Source organism: Nicotiana tabacum, chromosome 13 (genome assembly GCF_000715075.1).
Source record: "Nicotiana tabacum cultivar K326 chromosome 13, ASM71507v2, whole genome shotgun sequence".
NCBI lineage: Eukaryota > Viridiplantae > Streptophyta > Magnoliopsida > Solanales > Solanaceae > Nicotiana > Nicotiana tabacum.
The window spans coordinates 126,035,220-126,055,260 of NC_134092.1; the positions used below are offsets into that span (position 1 = coordinate 126,035,220).

A 20,041-nucleotide genomic window follows, 5' to 3' on the forward strand; every position below is an offset into this window, starting at 1 on the left:
AAGAAGCAATACTAGTCAATTTGAAGCTGCTCGATGAGCGCAGGTACTTGGCGCATATAAGGATGGCATCTCAAAAGTAGAGAATAGAAAGACATTATAATAGAAGAGCCAACTTCCGTTATTTCAAAGTGATAGATTTGGTTTTAAATAAAGTAACTCAAAACACCCGGGAACTCAATGCAGGGAAGCTAGGTTCAATATGGGAAGGCCCCTACCGGGTTTCAGCTGACACCGGGAAAGGTTCATACGGGTTGGAGAATCAAGATGGAGAAAAGTTGCCAAGCAATTGGAATGTGGCACACTTCAAAAGATACTATTGCTGATGAACACCACATGTACTGAAAGTATGTGTTGTACTCTTGTTCTCTTCATCCATTTTTTGTCCCAATCGAGTTTTTCTGGCAAGTTTTTTAACTAGGCAGCAACGGAAATCATACTACGAAGAAGGTTTCAGCAGCAACAATAAGACCTTTTAGTAACAAGGCACACACACGAAGAACTATTCCAGAGTGGTTAGATAATCTTTTGCTCGGTAGCAAGGTTCCACCGGGAAGTTAAGTTTGCTACCTAACAAAGGTTACCCGACCGTTCAGAAGTACAAGTCACTAGGGGATTGTTAGATAGTCTTTGGATTGATAACATAAATTCCTAAGGGGAAGAGAAGTTTGTTACCAAACTGAAGATTATCTAGCAATTCATTAGTGGAATCCTCCAAGGTGCAAATGTTCCAGTGTTCAAATTCACATTCTTTGCATTCGAACACTAAGGGGATGATATGAGGATACGGCAACAATGACTGCCATGTCGACCGGAATACGAAAACCAAAAACATAGTTATATCATTAGGACCGGTGACTGTGCGGCCAGCCCCGTAGAAACAAGTTGTACAAGTTAGCCACAAGAAATGACAATTTCTTTTTAGCATAACGAATGCTTATGTACTTTTTGAAAATGGAAGGAATAAAGTAAAGTCCTTTTATTTCTATCTTGTTTCTTGTCTGAACGATGAATTGATTTTGTCATTTGAAAGTTAAACAAGTACTTCAAATGCTAGTATCGTAATGAACAGGAGACGTCCTCTTCAAGAGCACCGAAAACATAAGAGGGCCCTCTCTTATAAAAACCATCATGATAAAGGGTTGATTTCGGAAGAACTTGTGCCCGAAATCCAAATGGTTTCGGGGGAAAATACACCCTAGTTTCATCTCCAATTGAACTAGTTCCAGCACTTCCCCCTTGATTTCTCTGCATACAAATAACAAAGCAAATATTAGTAATTGAATTCATCTGATAATGAGCACAAAGAACATTAATACTTACTGTTGATGGACATTCTTTCTTGTTATGTCCAAGAGTCTTGCACAAAAAATATCTCATTTGTCTCCCTATCCTTGTACCCTTCCCAAACTTCTTTTTTGGTTCATCAGCAGCTTTTCTCCTTTCTTTCTTTGGCCTTCCTAGCATTGCAGTTATAACAGGTGGCTCAATAGCTGGCAGTGTGCTTTTTGGCCACAAATTCATACTAGTTAAAGGTTGAATGAATCTGTTATATGCCTTAAGGTAGGTATCATTTCCCTATACCAATGGCCAACATATGGCTCAACCTTATAGTTCTTATAATGTATTGATGTAATTGCATGTGCACATGGAATTTCTTTGAGTTACCATGATCTACAAGTACAAGAACACCTCCTAAAGTCAACAATATGTTTATATGGCCCATCCTGGATCTCATACCCTGTTTCACCATCAAATTTGACTTCACATTTTGCTGCCCTTTGAGCATTATCTCCAAGCATTTTCATATCCATGGGTGATATATCACCTACCCATTTTCTAGAAAACTCTCTCATGCTATTCATTCTCTCCATACACTTGATTCTAATTTCTTCTAACATAGTAATGATAGATTTGTGCCTAGCTGTCAATATCCAACTATTGAATATCTCACACATGTTGTTCTCCATTACATCACACTTGCTATGTTCTTTGAAGTATGTCCTATACCATGTCTTCTTGTTGTATTTCAGTAAGTCTTGAACAATATCTCCACCCAGCTGGTCCATTTCATCCACCTTCTTGCTAAAGTAAACTTCAAATGTAGCTCTTGCACACTGCCAGAATTTTTTCCTTCTTTCCTCGCCAGGCCAAGTTTGCTTCCAATTAGCCCAGATATGTCTAGCACACCACCTCATCTCAGAATTTGGCAATAACTAAGTTATTGCTAGATAAAAACTCTACAATCAACAATATTATATTGTTATAACTTAAATATAAATGAAAACAATTACATTTTAAAGACAAAGTGTTAGAAACCATACCTTCTGCATATCAGACATAATTGCCAACCCTTCTCCTTCAGTTTCTGTCAAGTTCAGATCATGCTCGAGACATCTGATAAACTAAGACCATGTATCCTTTGATTCCTTTTCAACTACTGCCCAAGCCACATGGTACATTTAATTATTTTCATCCTTAAAAATGCAGGAAAGCAGTTCACCTTTACATATTCCCTTTAGGAATGCACCATCAAAGCCAATTATATTTCTGCACCCTTCTAACCATCCAGTTTTTAATTCTTCAAGACAAATATAAATGCCCATAAACACCTCCTTGCTAGGTTCTGCATTCGTAGATGTCCTTATCACTGCAGTAGTGCCATGATTAGTAGACTTTAGCATTTCAACATAATCATGAAGCCTAGCAAATTCTTTCTTGTAATCACCCATATTTCTCCTTCATAACTATCATTTTTGCTCTTCTGCATGAAGTTTAACTCACATACAGACCATATGCTTTCCTAACTAAGGCTTGAATTTGATGAAGCTTAATTTGAGGCTCACTGATTATTCTGTCTTTGAAATATTTTACAATCCATGGTAGGTTACACATCTTGTTCCTTGTCTTCTTCTAGCATTTGTGGACAGGGTAGTATGTAATCACCCTAAAATTCCTAGTGCTACCTTCTATGCTGCCAAGAATATGCCATGTACGACCTTTCTTTGTGCAGTTTGCCCTAACCCTTTCCCTCTTATTAGGTTTCAACTTAAGGTTCACACTTTTTTGAATAGAATAGGTCTGCAATGCCTCCCTAACCTGTACAACATTCTCAAATATCATATACAATTCAAATAATATTTTTTTTGCAACTTGTGTCAAAATAGAACTTCTTACTTGGATTCCTAACTGGTACATCCCTTACTTCATTAGGTCCAACAAGTTCTTTTTCATCATTACTACACTTACTACCTGGATCTGAGCTATCAAAATACTGGTCATCCCCTCCTAGTTTCCCTTCATATTTTTTCCTTTTGTTCTTATGCATATCTTCAAAACCAGAATCTATACCAACTGGACCAGATGGTATCTCATCTACATTTACTTGGGCATCCTTATTTTTGTTGATTTTAGACTATCTAATTTCAGGTGAGTCATCTTCCAAATCACTACACTCTTCAATGTTCTCATCAATATCAAACAGTGAGTCAGACTCTTCAAAATCATCAAAGTCTTCATCAAAATCAGATTCTGATGTTTGAAGGTGATAGGATGAGAAGTTATTACCTTCACCTTCATCTGATTTTTCTATTTCTCCATTTAAATCTACCCCCTTACCCTTATCTTTGTCATTTTCAGTCCTATTTATATCATTATTGGGAGGTGACACATCAGCCCTAGCATTTAACCCACTGTCATGCCCAAGTATTTGTAGAGTGGGGTCCAGTTCAGTTATGTCCTCAATAAGAATAGGATTACTAATTTTATGGACAATACAAACATCAACAAAGTCACCACCTTTCAATGTATTAAGAAACTTTAACACATCAGTATCTGTTTTTAAAATGTAATAATTCCTAGCAAACTTGTGAAACAACATAATATGCAGCTCATCAATATCAACTGTAGCTAATTGAGGACAAGTTAGTCCATTTGCACACCTTAGCTCAGGGTCCGATACAAAATTACCGTTGTGGTAGATTTGTAGGTTAACTAGGCTTGAAGCCATTTTCTTCTCATACCTATAAAGTAACAAAAAAAAAACAGTGTTATCAATGATTATTTGTTATCAAAAGTTGCACCTTTACACAACTCCATAAACAAACCAACAAAAAGACCGATTTTTTAAGTAAAAAAGCTTTTAAGATTCCTTTTTCGTCCCCACAATACCGTATAATATTCATAAATACTCTGGTGCACCACTGACAAAAACGAGACCCAACAAACTTCACAAAAAAATGCATAAATATAAGATGAAATTCTGATTTGACAAAAAAAATCCATAAACTAAACGAAATAACCCAACATGCCATTACATGCAAGAAACTACATTAAAAAGGGGTTTCACTTCAAAATGTAACGAAACATAGCAAAAGCCCCATATATTGAGGAAAATGAAACAACAATTACTGTCTAACCTAGCCTTCCTCTAAAAATCATAAACAGAGCAAAGGCCCCATATATTGAGGGAAATGAAGATCAATAAAGACAAAAGATGAAGAACAGATGAAGAAACTTACCCCACAAACTTTGATAACAACTGCGATGATGAAAATCCCAGCAACGATGACGGAGAAGAGAGGAGAGACAGAAGTGGTTCGATACTTTCTAAGCCCTAAACTAAGAGGGTAAGTGTAAAATGATGGAAAAATTTGTGTTTGGGTGGGTGGGGTAGGGGGTGGGGGGGTTAATAATCATTTCCCGTTTTATTTTCCTATATGGCCATAATAAATGACCTGGAACCTACGTGGTTTAATTTTCTTGACGTGGCATCCTACGTGTAGGAGATTATATTACACATACTGGTATCCTCCTGTCATAAGCGTTTATTATACACGGTTTGAAGGAGTGTAAGTGTTCAATTGGTAAATTGTTAAGTTTGGGGACCGACATGACAAAATGGCACAAGTATAGGTGACATTTAGGCCATTCTGCCTTCTTCTTTAACAAAAACAAAAGCATGCAGTCCGGGTCAGAGCTAGCGTGCAGGATTCGGGTTCGGGCGAGCTCAGTAGTTTTGATCTAAATCTTGTATTTGGTTTAAGAAATTTACTAAATATTATAAATTATCTATTTAGAACCCAGTAACTTAAACGGACTATTATCCGGAACCCATAAACTTCAAATCCTGACTCCGCTACGCACGCAGTCATTTTTCTAATTTCTTTTTATATAGTACTAAATATACCAAGAATGATTTAGTATTTATTACTTTGAATTTTTCAAATTTATAACTTATAAGAACAAAGAGGGCCGTACTCTCCACTTTTCTTTCATTATTTCACATGCTCTCAACGGTAACATTGGCAAACCCTCTCTTCTCTCACGTGAATATCAAATTTGGGTTACTGTTCCGGCCATGGCCTCCTCCATTCAATGGACCCAATCGTCCCCCCTGATCCCCCGCCTTTAAACCCCACCCAGATTCCAACAACATCTCTTATCCCAAATCAAAAATTCTTTAGACCCCAACCCACAAATATTAGTAGAATTTCTTTTTCTAATCAAAATTCTCCAAACCCCTGGACCCATATTACTGCTAATAAAGCTGCTAGCTCTCAAAGCAATGGCGACAATTCTTACATATGTGCCATAGGAATCAAAACCCCAAAACCAAGGAGCAGAATCCGACTCCCTCCCAGATCTTACGAGCTAATTAACAGCAAACCAATGGTAAGTTTTACTAAGGAGAAAAATGATATCTTGGCTCAGTCATGAAAATGGACTATAGTCGGTAAGTTTTCTAAGATACGTCCCTCAATCGACATTATTAGGAAGGAATTCGCGAAAGTATTTTCTGGGAAAGGTTGCATAACCATTGGAGCTTATGACATGAAACATGTATTTATTGATTTTGATAACTTAGATGATCACAATGCAGTAGCTACTAGAAGTTTTGTAAATTTGGGTGGTGATTTTGTGATGAGTCTTGAGAAGTGGATCACAAAATTTAAACCGGAACCTAATACCACCAGAGTTCCGGTATGGATCACACTTCCTGATCTCCCATGGCATTTCTATGAGTGGGACGCAATATGTCGTATAGTTGATCCTATAGGTTTTTCTTTGGTTTTGGACAAGGCAACAACCACCAAAACAAGACCCACTACTGCAAAGATTAGAATTGAAATTGACCTTGCAAAGCCAATTTTAAATGAGGTTATTATCGAGATCAGGAGCCTTGAGGGCAATATAGAAGAATTTATTCAGAAAGTTGAATACGAATCACTACCTGTATTTTGCAATCATTGTATGAGTCAAGGACATTCAAATAAAATGTGTAGAATTTTACATCCAGATTTGAGAGTTCAAAATAACAGCGAGGTTAATGAGCAAACCAAAAGAAATGATACTAATCAAAATGAAAATGTGAGAGCAGTTAGGAGAAATGAGCATAGAAGAGAACAGGGCAGGCCTCAGAATGCTGGACAGACCAATGGCAATTCTAACGCTGCTGTAAAATCCACGGGTAACAGACCAGCTAACAACAACAGTGTTACTAATATTGACAAAGGAGCTGAAGATGGTTGGCATATTGTTAATAAAAGAAATAATAGAAACGATGCTAACAACAATCATGCTTCTATGACAACTCAAAGGGGAATGATACTAACACCGCTACCATGATCAATGATGGACAAAGTACTGTGATTGTCACCCACAACAACAGTGAAGGTGAAGTGAATATGGAAGTGATCCCAGCTACTACTTCTTTGATCCCTCAAGCTCAGGCCAAACACACAATAAGGGACAAATACAACAGTAACAAAGACAATAAGAAGAAGTCAAAATTACTTACTATCAACAAGGCTGGTAAAAAGACATATCAGGGAAAGGAGGCTGAGTACCCAGAGATTGAGTTGAGCAGTGATTTTGTCGATAATGAAAATGACATCATGAATACTTCACTAGTGAATATAAAGCTAGAGGAAATAAAGAAGACGAAAAAGAGAGGGAGAAAGTTTAAAGAAAAAATGATCATACCAGGTGATGTTGTTCTAACAAGTGACATAGATCAGGAAAATTATAGCTTGGTGTATAGACCACTCTTTGGCCTTGACCCCAAACTTGGTGAGAAATATGCTAGATGGAAGGATAGAGAAATGGGGCTTGAATATCAACTGCTAGATGAACCACCAAGAATCATTGATCCAGGAGAAAATAGACAGATGGCCTTGGGTGGGGAAGCAAATGCTATCAGTGATCCCCAAGACCATGATATGATTATGGAAATACCATCTGAAGATAAGAAAAACTCTTTATCCAATGATGATCATATGACAAGGAGGTATCAAAGTGTCAAATGCAATCCTGTGATTACCTCCCAAGTCCGCCAAAAAATTATTCAATTCAACAATCTCTCTCCAAAAGGACTTGGTGATCAACTAGGTGAGATCAATTGGGCTCCTAACAGTAGGAATTCAGAAGAAATTTCAAAGGCTCATGGGTAACAAAACTCAAATATTTCAAATGATTAGTTGTTTATCATGGAACATTAGGGGCATAGGGTCCCAAGGTGTTGCGGAAAGGCTCAAAATCATTAAAAACCAGTACAACCTTCCTTTTTATTTTCTTGCAGGAACCCATGGTGAGAGCAAGAAAGATTGAAAAGTATAAAAGAATGATTGGATACCAAGAGTGTTTTCACAATTGTTCCAACAAGATATTGGTCTTTTGGTCTGCTGATTACAAGATCAATGTCCTGGATGATAAAGAACAACAAGTTTTACTCCAAATTTCTCAAATTCATGGGAATATTTCATTTCATATTACCATTATGTATGCCAAGTGCGATGAAAACCAAAGAACTATTCTATGGTATGAACTCAGAAGCACGTCCAATAACATTAACGGCCCTTGGGGAGTGGTTGGTGATTTCAATGTAGCTATTAGCTCATAGGAGAAGCTGGGTGGCTTAGCCTATAGAATTCAAGAAAGAATTGATTCCTCTCCTGTCTGAATGATTGCAATTTACAATATGGTGGATTTCATGGAACTGTTTTCACTTGGAGTGACAATAGAGACCCTCCCAACACAATTTGGAAGAAATTAGATAGATTTTAATGTTGAAAGGTTTGATCTTTTTGGGTAGACTAAAGTTACACATCTCTCTAGGATATACTCTGATCATGACCTGTTGCTGATGGAATATGAGAATTCTGATTCTACTCATACTAAATATTTCAAATGTTTGAATATATGGGTAGACCATGATGAATACTTGAATGTTATCCAACAATCGTGGGTTGAAGAGGTTCATGGGAATCCCCTTTATATCCTCCACTAGAAGACTAAAAGAGTATGCAGTGCTCTGAGCAGATGGTCAAAGATTACTTTTGGTGATATTTATGAAGAACCAAAGAAGTTGGAAAATCTTATTAAGAAACTTGAAGAGGAATCTATTACCAACAATACTCAAGATATCAGGACCAAGTTGGCTAGAACTAAAGCTGAATTCACCAGTTTCTTGATTCTTCAGGAGAAAGTTCTAAGGCACAAAGCTAGGGTCAAATGGTTAGATGAAGGGGATGCCAACACATCTTACTTCCATGGAATCATTAAGAATAGAAGAAGAAAGCTTTCCATCCTCAAAATAAAAAATAAGGAAGGAGAATGGATAGAAGGCACCAATGATGTAGCAAGTGCAGTTGTCCAGTTCTTTAAAAAGATGTTTCAAGCTGATATTGTTGTAGAAGACTCTCAGATTCTAAATGTAATGAAGAAGGTGGTTACTGAAGCTGATAATGCTAATCTGATAGCTATGCCTTCCCTCCGGGAGGTTAAAGATTGTGTATTCTCGATTGATCCTGACAGTGCATCGGGCTCTAATGGCTTGAGTGCTAAATTCTATCAAAGTGCATGGGAAGTAATTTCTTATGTTATACATAAGGCAGTGGGTGCATTATTTAATGGTGCCACTCTACCTAGGTTTTTCTCCCACACTTACCTGATAATGCTTTCTAAAGTGGACTCTCCACAAAGTTTCTCAGACATCAGACCAATCAGTCTTTATAATGTATCTAGTAAGATCATTGCAAAGATCATAAATGCTAGACACGACCTCATTTTGCCCAGGATCATTTCTCTTAATCAAAGTGATTTTATCAAAGAAAGGTTGATAAATGAGAATATCTTACTGACCCAAGAGATTGTTAATAATATTTTCAAGCCTAAAAAAGGTCTAAATCTTGTCATTAAGCTTGACATGGCTAAAGCTTATGACAGAGTGTCCTGACCTTTCTTATGTTTCATGCTCAGACAACTTGGTTTTGCTGAAGTGTGGATAGATATGATCTACAGATTCATATCCAACAACTGGTACTCTCTTATTGTCAATGGTAGCAGACATAGATTCTTCAAGTCTGAAAGAGGACTCAAACAAGGAGATACTCTTTCACCCTCACTTTTTGTTCTCTGTGCGAAGCTGCATTCCCTAATACTCAATGAACTCCATAACAACAACAGATTCAGAGGGTATTATATAGTTCGCAATGGACCACAGATTTCTCATCTTTCATTTGCTGATGACATAATTATTTTTTGTAGTGGCATTAAGCAAACTCTGAAATTGGTGCTAGCGACTTAGGACACCATAACAAATATTCCAAGTGGCGACTTTAATCAAATAAATAATCTCATTTCGAATAATGTCACTTAAATTGAAAAAACTCCTTATCCTTCGGGAAAAAGAAGGTGTGACAACTTTGACTACGGCACTAGTTCTAGTGTTTCCTTCTGGTTCGGGGATGTATACTGTGTATTGTGATGCTTCATGCATTGATTTGGGTTGTGTATTAATGTAGGATGGGCGAGTTATTGCATATGCTTCACGTCAGCTAAAGCCCCAAGAGAAGAATTACTCTGTACATGATTTGGAATTGGCCGCGATTATTCATGCTCTTAATATCTGGAGGAATTATCATTATGGGGTGTTCCATGAGGTTTACACCAATCATCGTAGCTTGCAACATTTGTTCAAGCAGAGGGATATCAATTTAAGGCAGTGCTGGTGGCTTGAGTTACTGAAGGATTATGATATTACCATCCATTATCATTCGGGCAAGGCGAATGTAGTTGCAGAAGCCTTGAGTAGAAAGGCAGAGAGTATGGGCAGTTTGGCCTTCATTTCAGCAGAGGAGAGGCCACTAGCCTTGGACATTTAGTTCTTAGCTAACAGACTTGTGAGGCTGGATATTTCAGAGCCCAGTCAGGTTCTTGCATGTGTCGTTTTCAGTCTTCACTATTTGAGCAGATCAATGCCAAGCAGTGGCGGAAATTCAGATTCACCCAATCCCTTTGGGCTTAATTCATGAAAGCAAAGTACTGTAATGGCACAAACTGGATGAAAGTAAATTCATATAGTTGGAAGCTATGTGTTTAATCAAAAATAAAATGGAGCAAAACATACTTTGAAAAATTGGAAAAGGCAACATCAGCTTCTGGTTTACAATTAGATGGACAAGGGTCCTCTTTATGAAACTCAATCTGATAATCCCATATTGAGTAATATAAAGATTAATGAAGTACTCAAGGATGGCCAATGGGATTGGTCAGTTCTTCGGTACCAACCCCCTGACCACATAAAAACTTACCTATCTTCTTTGTCTTCCTTGAAGGTTCTCATCAACCAACAAAAGGAGGATTCAGCAATCTGGACTAGCAATAACAATGGCAAATTAACTATATCAAGTGCATGGAATCTGTTAAGGCAAAGAAAGAGAGTTTCTAGCTATGGCGCTAACATTTGGCAGATATGTGTTCCTTTCATAATGTCCTTTATGACATAGAGGGCTGTTCACAACAAGGTTTCCACCAATGAGAGAATTTCTAGCCTTGGGATTATCGTCGACTCTAGGTGCAGTTGTTGCACTAGTTTCAGTGACATCCGGGGACCTGAAACTACAGATCATTTATTCTATAGTGGTCAATATGCACAACAAGTGTGGAATTTCTTTATTGCCAGATTGGGTATTGAGTATAGAAACAGTAATCTGAGGACTCTCATACTCAATTGCTGGAAACAGAAGGGGAAAAATCCCATGGCTAACTACATGCACAAAAGCATGCCTCCTATCATCATTTGGGAGCTATGGAGGTCTAGGTGCAGCTGTAGATTTGATATGGAAAAACCATCTTTTCACAGATCCAAAGAGATGATTACTTTCAACATCACTCAGCTTATCAAATCTCATTTCAAGAAGATCAACTTTGGAGACAATTAGGAAGATTTATGTAACATGTATGAAGTCCATGTGGTGATGAATTGCTTTATTATGGTGAAATGGCTAAAACCACCACCTCTCATTATGAAGCTGAATAGTGATGGATCTTGTCTAGATGGCAACTGCAGAGGAGGAGGTATAGTGAGAGGGAGTGATAGATGTATCATAATGGCATATTTATTGCCATTGGGACCGGGCACCAGTAACACTGCAGAAGCTAGTGCATTGCTCTATGGCCTTAAATGGTGCATCAACTATGGCTTTAACTCAATTATACGAGAAACTGACTCACTCATCCTTCAAAACTCAGTGACTGGACAATGGGATATACCTTGGAGAATCAGTGATATAGTAGAAGAGATAAAGTTGTTGGTAAATACTCATGATATTAAAACTCGACACTGTTATAGAGAAGCAAATCGTGTTGCGAACAAATTGGCATCCCTTAGCCACAATCTGATGGATCTTTGGATATATAACACTTTTGATAGCCTACATGGGTAGGTTAGAGGCTTGATAAATACCGATAGACTGCAACTTCCTTCATTTTGAGTCAAGAAGAAAAAAGCAAGCACCCTCACATATGAATCACCTTGAATTTACAGCTTTATAGCCACTATGTAACGATTTTTTGGTGTTAACTTTTTAGCTTTCTAAATTTGGTTTCCAAGTTCAACTCTTGTAGTAAAAGGCCAGGCAAAGCCCCCCTTTTACAAAGATTATTCTCAAGTGATTATAAAATCATGACTCAGTTTGAAGAAAAAAAAAACTACGTTCGATTTTGATTTAATCTGATGGATTTTATATTCAGGGGAAGTAGCCAGTAAAGCTGTTATTTAGGGATTAGCAAGTACTTATTTTTTCCTAAAAATTTAAATTAAAAATCTTAATTTCAGGACAATTCAGGACATTTATGTCTCAAGAAATTGAACTTAAAAATTTAGAACATATTGACCAATTCCTAAATAACAATCCTTTAAAGTGGCTACAGGGTGTCATTTCTACTTTATATTCGGCATTAACTAGTACTGTCAAACCTCTTTATAACAGTTGCGTTTATTCTGATATTTTTTGGATGCTATAATGAAGTGCTGTTACAGATGAAATATATTATAACATAATATAAAAGACCGATTCCAAAAAAATTTGACTTTTATAGTGAATGATTGTTATATAAGGATGCTATTATAGAGAGATCTGAGTATATTACTAGCTAATAAATACAATGCCTGCGAGTAGCTAGTGCTATCTAGTAAATTTTGTTCCTTTTCCTATACTGCATATATAATTATCAGCAAATAGATTTTTGACTATTTCCCATTATAGTTCAGGTAAATGAAAGAAAACCTCCAAGTTTGAATTCACATCATTAATTCGGCAAGGGCCAAATATACCCCTCTACTTTCGAAAATGGTCTAAGAATACCCCTCGTTAAACTATTGGGTTATCTATACCCCTGCAGTCATACTTTGGGTTCAAATATACCCCTCATTTAAACGGAGGGACACGTGTCATCGTCCTGTTGGTCAATTCTAAATATCTCCTAATTAATTAAAAAGACCCATTACCCTTACCCGAAAAATATATTTTCTTTTTGTAAAAATTGGAAAAAACTGAAATTATTTTTACTAAAAACTGAAAAAAACAAAAATATTTTTTTTTCCAGTTTTTACAAAAAAGAATGCTTTAGAAAAAACTGAAAAATATTTTTGTAAAAACTGAAAAAAAAGAAGTTGAAAATTAATTTTCTAAAGCAATATTTTTTGTAAAAACTGGAAAAACTAAATTTATTTTTTACTAAAAACTGAAAAAATAAAAATATATTTTTTTTCAGTTTTTACAAAATAACTGCTTTAAAAAAAGCTGAAAAATATTTTCTAAAATAATATTTTTGTAAAAACTAAAAAAAAACTAATAAGTAATTTTCTAAACCAATGTTTTTGTAAAATCTGAAAAAACAAATATTTTTTTTTTTTCAGTTTTTAGTTAAAAATATTTCAGTTTTTAGTTGCTTTAGAAAATTACTTTTAATTTTTATTTTTTCAGTTTTTACAAAAATATTATTTTAGAAAATATTTTTCAGTTTTTTTAAAGCAGTGTTTTGGTAAAAACTGAAAAAAAAAATATTTTCGTTTTTATCAGTTTTTAGTAAAAATAATTTCAATTTTTTCTAGTTTTTACAAAAAAAAAATAAAAAAATTTCGGGTATGGGTAATGGGTTTTTTTTTAATTAATTAACAGATATTTAGAATTGACCAACATAACGATGACCCGTGTCTTTCCATTTATAGGGCGCATATATAATTATCAGCATATAGATTTTAGACTATTTCCCACTACAGTTCTGGTAAATGAAAGAAAACCTCAAATTGTGAATTCACATCATTAATTCATTATACATAATACAATATATCGAGAAATGAAATCACTATAGTTGAAACTTGAAAGCTTCGGCAATTGTAGATTCCTTTTCCCAAATAGATTTTGACATAATTTCTGCATACCCTTTTTCCTAAAGTGGCACGAGAATTTAGAGTGAAGTTCAAGTAAAGTTACTCTACTTTTAGGATGACATTGAATACTTTAAAGCTCAAAACTATAATAATAACCTTGACGCATCAAATTTAGTACTTAAGCAAAAGTCTTATTGATCTTCAAGATAAGTCAAGAATTAACCTAAAGAGCTCTCGCTCAACCGTTTAAACTAAAAATAATTGGGGATATATAATATATGTATAATTCATATTTAGTATATCTATAATCATATATAATTAGTATATATTCATATATACCAGCTAAAAAAAGTAAACAATGAATACAGATAGATATTTATGAAAATACCATTTGGATTCGCGCAGCGTAAGGCCGGAAAATTTACGCGATACAGCAAATATATACACTGTTTTTACCATTCGTCGCTATACTTTTCAAAAAATTATCATTTATAACTATATTTGAATTTTATAGCAAATCCACCTATATAATAGTAAGACAAAAGATTAATTGACACATGTTGTATTTATTGTGTGTCTAAATACAAGTGATACAAACTGATAACAACTGAAAAATAACTATCAATGGTAATTAAGGTCTAAATTGTAGTGCTTTATGAAAGTTCCTTTTTTTTATTCCTCATGCTTGCCACTCTTCTCCGTCTCCTCTCCTTCCCTCTAATGAGAGGCATTTGTCTCATTGTCTCCATTATTGTTCTTCAAATTGATGATTATGAAGTAGTCAACCCACACATACAGATTTTCTTTTTATAAAATATTTCTCTCTTAAATCTCACTCTCCCTTAAAAAAAATTCCAATTATTTTTTTCTAAATCTTCAGACTTCTGTTAAATACTTAAATTATTTCCCCAATTTTTATATTATCTGGATGTATTAAGATTTAGATGTCCAGCTACGACTATAGAAAAGTACTTTTAAAATAGTTTGTTGATCAAGAGGAAGAATATAATCGAATTAAATATTCTAAAATTTATTTCTAAAATTCATTCTCACTTATAGTTTTTCTCAATCATCATTTGATATGTAATAGGACTCACATGTGGACCCATGATTTGAAAATAGGAGGAACATCATTGTTGAATAAAAATTTAAACAAATGCTCGAGTGGGAATCAAAATTCAAGCAGTGTACTATAAGCCAAGTTGTGCCCCCAAATCGACCAATGTAAATGCCTAAGTTTTAAGTCTTAGGGTGCCAATTAAAATGTATACTTATTATTTAAGAAATATACTCATATATACATATAAATATTTTTCTGAAATTATTAGGGGCCGGTGATGCCCTACCCTAAGGATAGGTCCGCCTCATAGGTGGAAGATGAAGGTAGGTACAAATTATATTATTCTTCCTTTCAATCAAAGTTTTAATAACACAAGATAAAAGATGTGATTGTACTTAGTTTTGACAAGACAAAGCAATTTTAATAACGTGCTAATGATAGAATTTTGAAAATTTTCGACCGAATAAGTCTTGGAGAAAACATAAATTTTCAATGATTTTTCGATAATTACAAATCATAGTGTGTACTGTGTACGGGTAAAATCGGGGGTAATGTCTACCCCGATTCCTCGATGAGAGAACGAAGGGGGAGCACGGATCCGTGAGATTATAATCGGGGCCAACGACCCTTCACATCGAGACAACATATCCGAGGTCGGACATGGTAAAGCGACACACCTCAGATCGAGTATAACTCCCAGACCTCGAGAGACGCGATGGATGGTTATGTATGACAGATATGGGGCCGTAATACTCGCCCTCAACCGGATATTACAGCCGCGAATCTCGTTTAGTAACGATTATGGATCAATAATTACCGGAAAAAGAAGATATTTAACTTTCTTTAGACATATTCTAGAACTGAAACTCTCCTACTATATAAAGGGGAAGTTTTTCTTTAGTCTGGGACATTGTAACATGCGATCAAGGCAATAAAACTTTACTTTTGTTCTATAGCTACTGCAAAAGGCATTACTCATGTAACGACCCTACCGGTCGTTTTGAGTATTACAGCCCCGTTTATCCATTTACTGTTCAATTTATGATTTACAGTTATTTTATGACTTACCGGATTAGTTGGTTCGGGTCCGGAAGGATTACAGAGTGAATTGAGATACTTAGTCTCATAAGTTGGAAAAGTTAACCAGATGTTGATTATGTGTAAACGATTCCAGATTTGAATTCTGATGGTTCCGTTATCTCCGTTGGGCGATTTTGGACTTAGGAGCGTGCCCGTATTATAATTTAGATGTCTGTAGTGGAATTAGGCTAGAAATGGCGAAAATTACATTTTTGGAAAGTTTGACCGGGGAGTTGACTTTTTGATATCGGGGTCGGAATCCGATTCTGAAAATTTGAATAGCTTCGTTATGTAATTTATGACTTGTGTGCAAAACTTGAGGTCAATCGGACTTAATTTGGTAGGTTTCGGCATCGATTGTAGAGTTGTAATTTTCTTTAGTTTTAATAGCCTTGGATTGGATTGCGATTTGTGTTTTTGATGTTATTTGATGTGATTTGAGGTCCCGACTAAGTTCGTATCATGTTTTAGGGCTTGTTGGTATATTTGAACGGAATCCCGAGTGGCTTGAATGAGTTCCGGGGTCAATTTTGAGCTAGTCCAGGCATTTCGGCACTCTGACGATGTTATGGGAGAGTTGAAGTGCGGAGGGTACATTTTAGAGTGCAGAAGTGCGGCCGCAAACTCCCAAAGTGCTGTAGCAGTCAGAATTGTGCGGACTGCACTTGAAGATGTGCGGACCACAGTTGAAATTGTGCGGCCCGCAGAATTCTTCTCGCGGCCGCAGAAAAGTGATGTCGCAAATTCGATTGTTCGACTTCGGAAGCTTATATTTTTAATCTATAAGGAATATGAAGATGATTCAAAAACAAAAGTTGTAGCCCTTTGAATCTAGTTTCTAGAAAGGTATACCATTAATCATTTGGACATTTGTGGATAAAGTTATGATCAATTTACTGAAGCCTGGTAGTGCAAAGGCTGCTGAAGTGCGGCGCACAATTTGGAGTGCGACCGTAGATCCTGGAATGTGCGGACCGCACAAAAAATTATGCGGTCAGCACAACGAGGGATCAGATTTTTGTACTTTATAAATGAGGGTTAGAGTATTATTTCATATTTGAACTTTGGGAGCTCGGTTTGTGGCGATTTATCGTGGAATTTTCAAGAAATTCATCGGTATAAGTGATTCTAACTCGGATTTGGTTAACATATATGAATATACCATTATTTTCATCATTTAATCAGTATTTTGAGATGAAAATTTGGGAAAAATTGTAGAAATTTCATAAAACGATTTTTTGGGATTTGAATACCGATTTGGAGTCGGATTTGAGTGAAATTAGTATGGTTGAACTCATAATTGAATGGGTTGTCAGATTTTATGAGTTTTGTCGGATTTCGAGACGTGGGCCCCACTGTCGATTTTTCGAGCGGAGTTGGAAATTTTCGTAAATTGTTAATTTGTAAGTATTAGAGTAAATTGTGATTTATTTGCACGTTATTTGAATAGATACAGATCGTTTGGCTTGAATTGAGGAGGCATGAAGGTGTATGGAGATTGATACGCGCGTAATAGAATTTTCGGAGTATTGTTTATCTTGCTCGGCATTGGATTCGACTTGTTCGAGGTAAGTAACACTTCTAATCTTGGAGTTGAGGGTATGGACCCTGATTATACATGTTATGTATTTGGTGTTAAGGTGACGCGCATGCTAGGTGACGAGCATGTGAGCGTGCACCGTGTGAACTGTGACTTCGTTAATTCTGTGGTACTGTGTAATTACCTGAACTTATCTGAAATCATGAAAATCTATACGTACTAGAGCTATTGAGTTGTGATCCATGTTAGAAACTATTTCTAGGCTACATGCTTATACTGTTGGGACCCATTGAGGTCGTTACTGTTGTTGAGTTGTTTGCTTACATTGCAATTTCATATTCAGTCATATTCATTCATTACATATCATATCTCTGTCTCTGTTGTTATTCATTGATACATCATATCATCATTTTCGGACTAGTTTCATGACATTATGAGCCCGTGAGAGAGAGACTGGAGAGATTGATGACTGAGTGAGGCCGAAGGCCTGACTGTGAGGATATTTTTGGGATCGGGCTGTACGCCACAACAGGCCATATTGGCTTTATTTATATTATTATTATTATATGGATCAGGGCTTCCCGCCTGCAGCTGGCCTTATAGGCTTTATTATTATGGGATCGGACTGCACGCCGCAGTAGGCCATATCGGCTTTATATAGCGCTTGGGCTGAAGGAAACCCTCCGGAGTTTGCACATACCCCCAGTGAGCGTGGTTGATTATATTGAAGGATGTATCTTCCCTGGACATGGATCTTGTCCGAAGCATTTATATTGAGGGATGGATCTTTCATGGACATGGATCTTGTCCGAAGCATTTATATTGAGGGATGGATCTTCCCCTGGGTTGGATTGGCCTTGTATATTACTGAGTGACTGGATGTCAGTTATTATCTATATATATTGGGATGGATCTTCCCTGGGCTGGATTGGCCATATACAGTACTAAGTGATTGAATACTCTAAGAGTGAGAGTACATGAGTTCATCTCTGAGATATATAGCATTGACATACACACATGACATACATGCATAGAGATGTATTTTCCTCATGCTGTACGGTATCAAGTCATTCATGACTTCTCACCCAAGTTTCCAAGTAGTTTTTGGCAACTTGGGTAAACGACTTGGGATTTTCACTGATACACTTGAAATGCAGAACTATTTTCAGAAATCATGATTTAGCTGAGCATTTATTTTTTGAGTTACTTCTTTTATTACTTGCTTTATGTTGATATGAAGTGTTGTTGGTTATTGGAAAGAAAATGAAACATCTTATTTATTGTTGAAAGGATTTTTGGGAGAATTATTGTTTTCAAACTTACTCATATTTTTGGCAACTTGGGTAAACGACTAGGGATTTTTACTGATACCCTTGAAATGCAGAACTATTTTCAGAAATCATGATTTAGCTGAACATTTATTTTTTTGAGTTACTTCTTTTATTACTTGCTTTATGTTGATATGAACTGTTGTTGGCTATTTGGAAAGAAAATGAAACATCTTATTTAATGTTGAAAGGATTTTTGGGAGAATTACTGTTTTCAAACTTACTCATATTTTTGGCAACTTGGGTAAACGACTTGGGATTTTTACTGATACACTTGAAATGCAGAACTATTTTCAGAAATCATGATTTAGCTGAGCATTTATTTTTTGAGTTACTTCTTTTATTACTTGCTTTATGTTGATATGAACTGTTGTTGGTTATTGGAGTTGGACTCTGACCTTGGTACAATCTCGTCACTACTTTCAACCTAAGGTTAGGATTTTTATTTATTGAGTACATGGGGTCGGTTGTACTCATACTACATTTCTGCACCTCATGTGCAGATGTTGGCTGATGATGTTGTTGTGTTCGATGGGAGCTGGATTTGAAGATGTACCTGCGTTCCGGTTGTAGCTGCCTCTTATTCATGGTAGCCTTGGATTCATAATACTCTGTTTATATATATTTCAAACAGATAATGTATTTTTATTTTACACTAGCTTTGTAAATTCTAATCTTAGAAGCTCATAATTTGTACTACCAGTCCTTGGGGAATGTATAAGATTCAGATATTTCTTTAGTTATTTGCTTTATTAATTGTTATTTGAATTAGTTAGTGGTTAGTTGGCTTACCTAGCGGGTTGGGTTATGTGTCATCAAGACTAGTCGGATTTTGGGTCGTGACAACTCACTTGTTATGTTCTTTATTCGTGACTGGGCTTGAACCGAGGGTCCAATCAAGGACGAGCTTTCTATTTAATCTAAGATCAGTCCTGGTCTTAACATTGCGAGTGGTTTGATTGTTTATTTCCTCTTTAATTCATTTATCTATTATTCTTAATTATTCGTGTTGAAATAAACCACGTATCGTTCAAACCACGTACAAATTTAATTGTTACCAATTTTTGGGGGGTAAATGGTTTGGCGCCCACCGTCGGCCCCTAGTAGTAGCTGCCACAGGGGACTCCGGCTGCAGATGTTGTGCGTGTTCTCGCCATCTGCAAGAGAACAAGAATACAATGGTTCAATCATCAAAAATAGAATGAAATCGCACGATAGAGAGAAAAAGAAGTGAAGTTTTTCCTAAACTCCATAACCTTTGGAAGATAAGTACAAACGTCTTTGTACCGATCATCCAGACTCTATTAAGCTTGATCATGACTTGTGAGACCTAGGCAACCTAGTGTTCTGATACCAACTTG

At 36.1% G+C, this 20,041-nt stretch overlaps 2 protein-coding genes across 2 annotated transcripts; one reads left to right on the top strand and one right to left on the bottom strand.

The window, feature by feature from the left end:
* Positions 1 to 313: 313 nt before the first annotated feature.
* On the bottom strand, positions 314 to 2,729 carry LOC107763295 (uncharacterized). The gene is made up of 6 exons (XM_075229022.1): positions 2,501 to 2,729; positions 2,322 to 2,365; positions 1,704 to 2,213; positions 1,321 to 1,575; positions 1,195 to 1,245; positions 314 to 436 (listed from the first exon to the last, which is right to left on the bottom strand). Exons 1-6 carry the CDS (start codon positions 2,727 to 2,729, stop codon positions 314 to 316), a joined length of 1,212 nt encoding a protein of 403 aa, XP_075085123.1.
* Positions 2,730 to 11,234: 8,505 nt separating this feature from the next.
* On the top strand, positions 11,235 to 11,723 carry LOC142168347 (uncharacterized). The gene has a single exon (XM_075229023.1). It carries the CDS (start codon positions 11,235 to 11,237, stop codon positions 11,721 to 11,723), a length of 489 nt encoding a protein of 162 aa, XP_075085124.1.
* Positions 11,724 to 20,041: the final 8,318 nt, after the last annotated feature.

Bases quoted from the DNA above. Each gene is read 5' to 3' on its own strand.
- LOC107763295 (XM_075229022.1), bottom strand. From the start codon at position 2,729: ATGGGTGATTACAAGAAAGAATTTGCTAGGCTTCATGATTATGTTGAA. The intron at 1,576-1,703 runs GTTGACTTTAGG...CCATTGGTATAG, and splicing joins ATGGGCCATATAAACATATT to GGAAATGATACCTACCTTAA. The intron at 1,246-1,320 runs GTAAGTATTAAT...ATTTGTATGCAG, and splicing joins AGAAAGAATGTCCATCAACA to AGAAATCAAGGGGGAAGTGC.
- LOC142168347 (XM_075229023.1), top strand. From the start codon at position 11,235: ATGTATGAAGTCCATGTGGTGATGAATTGCTTTATTATGGTGAAATGG.